A 4197-nucleotide genomic window follows, 5' to 3' on the forward strand; every position below is an offset into this window, starting at 1 on the left:
TATATATATATATACTACCAGTAAATCTAACTTATTCTAGTTGTAAATCTATTCCTGACTTTAATGTCTCAAATCCGGCATAAATTGGGAGAAAATGTTTCGATCTTGGTCAGGTGTATAAGTTTAGCGCAAAGATAGTGTTTGATTATAATAAACTGCACCTCACATGTCAATGAGAAAAATAGTTGTTCAATCCATTATATGGGTGATTCTCACGAAATACGACAATTTGCTATCTCTTGCTCCCAAATCTAATTCTATACTACTAAAAGAACTATTTTTTTAAAGAAAAAAATTTATAAATAGCAAGCTGTTATTAATAAATAGCTTTGCATTAGCATTGACTGTTTTGTATATCTAAAAAATTTAATTGAATTTCAAAATGTCCTTTTCCTGACGTGTCACAAACAATATTTCCAATAATAACTAGCTTCAAAACTTCCCATAAATTTTTCAATATCCAATTTTTCTTTATCTCAACCGTTGTAAACATTTCTAGAATATATGCAGAGGGTATTATTTCCAAAAACTTTGTTGAAAATAATTTTTTCTGTCAATAATTTGTTTGTCACATGAAAATATGTTTTTTTTCTTGGCCACTTTTTCTTAATAATTTATAACCAAAATAGATAGCGTCAGCAATCTATATCTTAGGTTAAGAGATTGATTAGAATACCATCCTATCAGAACATGTCTTATTTAAGGAATAAAGAACCAACTTTCTGGTTCACAATCTATTTCAAAAAATTTTACAAGGTGAGTAATTTTTTATGATGCCATTTTCCTGTCTTCTTGAAATCATTAATAACATGAACTACATTTACCTGAGTTATTTCAAGAAATTCTGTTGTTTTCTGCGGAAAGTAAACTTCTTAGACTGAAATGTTAAATTAAAGTTAAATGCTGTAAAATGGCAAATTGTCATTATTCTTTCTGTCATTTTCCTATCTTATGAATGCCATCAGTTACCATAAAATTTTTTAAACAGTATAATGTAAAGTGGGAAAACAAATATTAACCTAATACCCAGTTTATGCAAGATTGTTATATGCTAGTATGTAATCAAAGTTATTTATTTATTTAATGACTGATTATTATACACAATTTTATTCTGTACAAATCAACAACAAAATCCTTTTTGATTCTTTCTATAGTGGATAAAAAGAATTAATTTAAGCAATTCATGGTCCGTCTAACGCAAAGGCTTTAGGTTCTTTTTTTTCAAAACACAGATAGTTAAAATATAAAGGATAAGCTAAAAACATCACTGTACAATTTAATTCTGTCATAGTCTTTAAACTCTACCTGGGTGTATAAGTTAAAGAATGTAATAAAGTTGTAAAATAAAATGATTTGAAATATTTTAAATTCAAATAATATAATAACAAACATTTCCGATGTAAATTATTATAAAATTAATTTTACAAGGTTATAGTAAAACATGGGGCCTAAAAACAATCAAGGAAAAATAAACTGAGAAAAAAAACGAGATGCCGAGAAGAAACGGTAATTTCAAATTGTTCACAATAATTAATTTTGGAATTTATGTACATAAAAAATAAAAATTAACTTTCCAACTTTTTACCAAATTTTGACGAGCGTGAGTTGGTCAAAAAAGTATTATGCTAATTGATACAAAGATTAGTTAATCTATATTTTGATAGGATGAACTTCTGAAAACGTATTTTGCTTATTCTAATAACGTTAAGACAAAGGGAAGGAAAACAAATTACAATATATAGAAAAAAAGTCGATTTCATCTGTCAGCTTTGTGAATGATTGCGTTGATAAATACCTATTTTGTGATAATCTACTTTTCTTTTTATCCCCAACGAAAAACGGGTATTGAGTTAATTAAACAATTTTTAAGGTTCAAAACACGTAGAATAACATTAAAATAAATACGCATGTTATTATTTGTTATGAGATTTACAGTTTCACTTAAAACAAGTACAGTGCACTCCCGATTATCCGGGTTAATCACCGGGACAGGTCGCACGGACAATCGAAAAACTCGGATAATCCGAAAACTCATTTTATTAAAGAAAAAATCAATATCAATACAAAAATATTAAAAATTACTGACATTTGCTTGCTGTATAACAAACTAGGAATTTTCCTTTTAAAAAAATGTATAATGCGCCATATATTGTCGCATATTTTACGAACCGCATTAATGTCACCGTAATCAAATACTCCCATATAAACTAATAAAGTTTCCACAGAGCAGCAGAATGAGAAATTGTATTTCCCTCATTTACTACATCTTCTGCATCAGCTACTATCATCATTATTTGATTTAACAACATAACGATGTCTTCATCTGTCAAATACTGGAAGCCAGGCTCACATGCATCACTTTGAAACCAATCTTCTAAATTTTCTTCATCAAAAATTATCAAAAATTTCGAAACCTTCGATTTCTTTTGCCTGTTCAAGAATGCTATTATCATATTCTTCTTGGAGATCTGAAGAAGATAGTTTAACAAGAGGTATCATCTTTCTCCATGATCGCGATGACGTAGACGATTTTACCTTTAACCATGCTTCTGATATTCCATATACTGCAATCCAATAACGAAAATTTTTCCAAAAATTGGGTAGTGTTATAATTTCATAAATTAAATTTTTTTAATCTTGAAAATGTTTCTCTTTAAATTTTTTGATGACTCCGGAAGGAGCACGGATAATCCACGCACGGATAATCGAGAGTGTACTGTAATATTAAAAAATTAAAGCCAAATCCTACTCAGGTCAAGGAAGAAAATTTTTATTTTCGTTACTTTTTATCAGATAATTTATTTCCTTCTCCCATATAAAACTAAAATTAATTAAATAAATTTATTGAATGAATTAATATTTGAAAAATCTGTATTAACATCAAGTGTCACATGTTGAAAAAGTATGTATTTGAATTTGAGTGGATGAATAAAAAGTATTTAATGAACGATTGAAGATTTGAACAAGATATTTAAATATACGAGAGTGTGAACTAATTGTAGGAATTGAAAAAAAAATGGCGCCTGGTATCAGACAACAATAGTAGAAGTATACATTTGATGACGTGGCCCACACGTGCTGCCACGTCATGTTCTTCATTGAATTGATCTGACACAGCGAATAAAAAATAATTAAATATTTAAATGTGAGCAATAAACTATTTTTTTGTTCCCAGAGAGCTATAATTTGGAAATTATCACTGATGTTATTTTTAAAATATGAGAGAAACTAAATCGCTTGTAGTAAAATCTAATACAATGAGCTTAACCCATCAGAAAATTCCATTTCGTTTTTCGCTTATCCCTATTTAATGAATAAATTAATAGTTAAAAAAATTGTATTAACATCAAGTGTCACCCACTATAACTTTAAAAAAATGTATTTGAACTTGAATTAAATAATAAAAAGCATTTTATTAACGATTGAAAATTTGAAAAAGATATAGGCAGAGTGTGAACTAATTAGTTGAAATTGAAAAACAAGTTTTTTCCTTTCTTTTTTAAAATTCCCAGTAATGTCGTTGTTTTAATAAATGAAATAAATTACCTGTAACTGTATAGCTGACTAATCCCAGCACAATTGCGAGTTCCTTCCACATTTTAACTGTGAGTGCTGGATATACAAAGAAGAATTACTTGATTTTTATTAACTGATTAACATCAAAGAATAAATAGCTTCGCGCATTTGCCCATATTATTGTATTGATCTGTGGAAGCTGATTGTGTGGCCCATAAAATATGCTTATAAAAATTTTTTTCTACATTTACAAAAAACCAGTGTATGTTTTGAGTACAGTTAATCTTCAGCAATGTAATTTTTAACCATTTATGTTCTTATTTATATTTTTCAGCAAGGAACGTAGGAATTAAAGTTATGTTTAAATTAGATAATTTTAGCTACCACTTTAGTTTAGACAAAGCACGTTTAGAGAATTTTTTATCTGCCACTACAAAAAATTGAGATTTTTTTTTCTTTTTCATAACGTTACATGTCATAAATATTTTTCGATTCGCAAAAAAACTGTTTAAACGCTTATCTATTAAAAAGTTTTTTCGGTAGGTAGGTACTGCACTAGAGTTGCACAATGGGCTATTGGCGACGGTCTGAGAAACATCCCTAAGGATGATTCGAAGACATGCCATTGCAATTTTGATCCTCTGCAAAAGGGATGGCTCTTCTGCTTTGGTTGCCCTACGA

At 28.6% G+C, this 4197-nt stretch overlaps 1 protein-coding gene across 21 annotated transcripts in view; it reads right to left on the reverse strand.

Annotated features, from left to right (window-relative positions):
* Positions 1-3671, reverse strand: part of LOC107437419 (uncharacterized transmembrane protein DDB_G0289901) — a 77029-nt gene extending 73358 nt beyond the window's left edge. For all 21 annotated transcript variants that reach the window (XM_071182848.1, XM_071182864.1, XM_071182860.1 and 18 more), the window contains exon 1: positions 3547-3671. In XM_071182848.1, the coding sequence (XP_071038949.1) occupies positions 3547-3598 (52 nt within the window). In that variant the 5' untranslated portion in view covers positions 3599-3671. The remainder of the gene's footprint in view (positions 1-3546) is intronic.
* Between the last annotated feature and the right edge of the window lie 526 nt (positions 3672-4197).

The sequence above is a fragment of the Parasteatoda tepidariorum genome, chromosome 6, assembly GCF_043381705.1.
Source record: "Parasteatoda tepidariorum isolate YZ-2023 chromosome 6, CAS_Ptep_4.0, whole genome shotgun sequence".
NCBI classification, from domain to species: domain Eukaryota; kingdom Metazoa; phylum Arthropoda; class Arachnida; order Araneae; family Theridiidae; genus Parasteatoda; species Parasteatoda tepidariorum.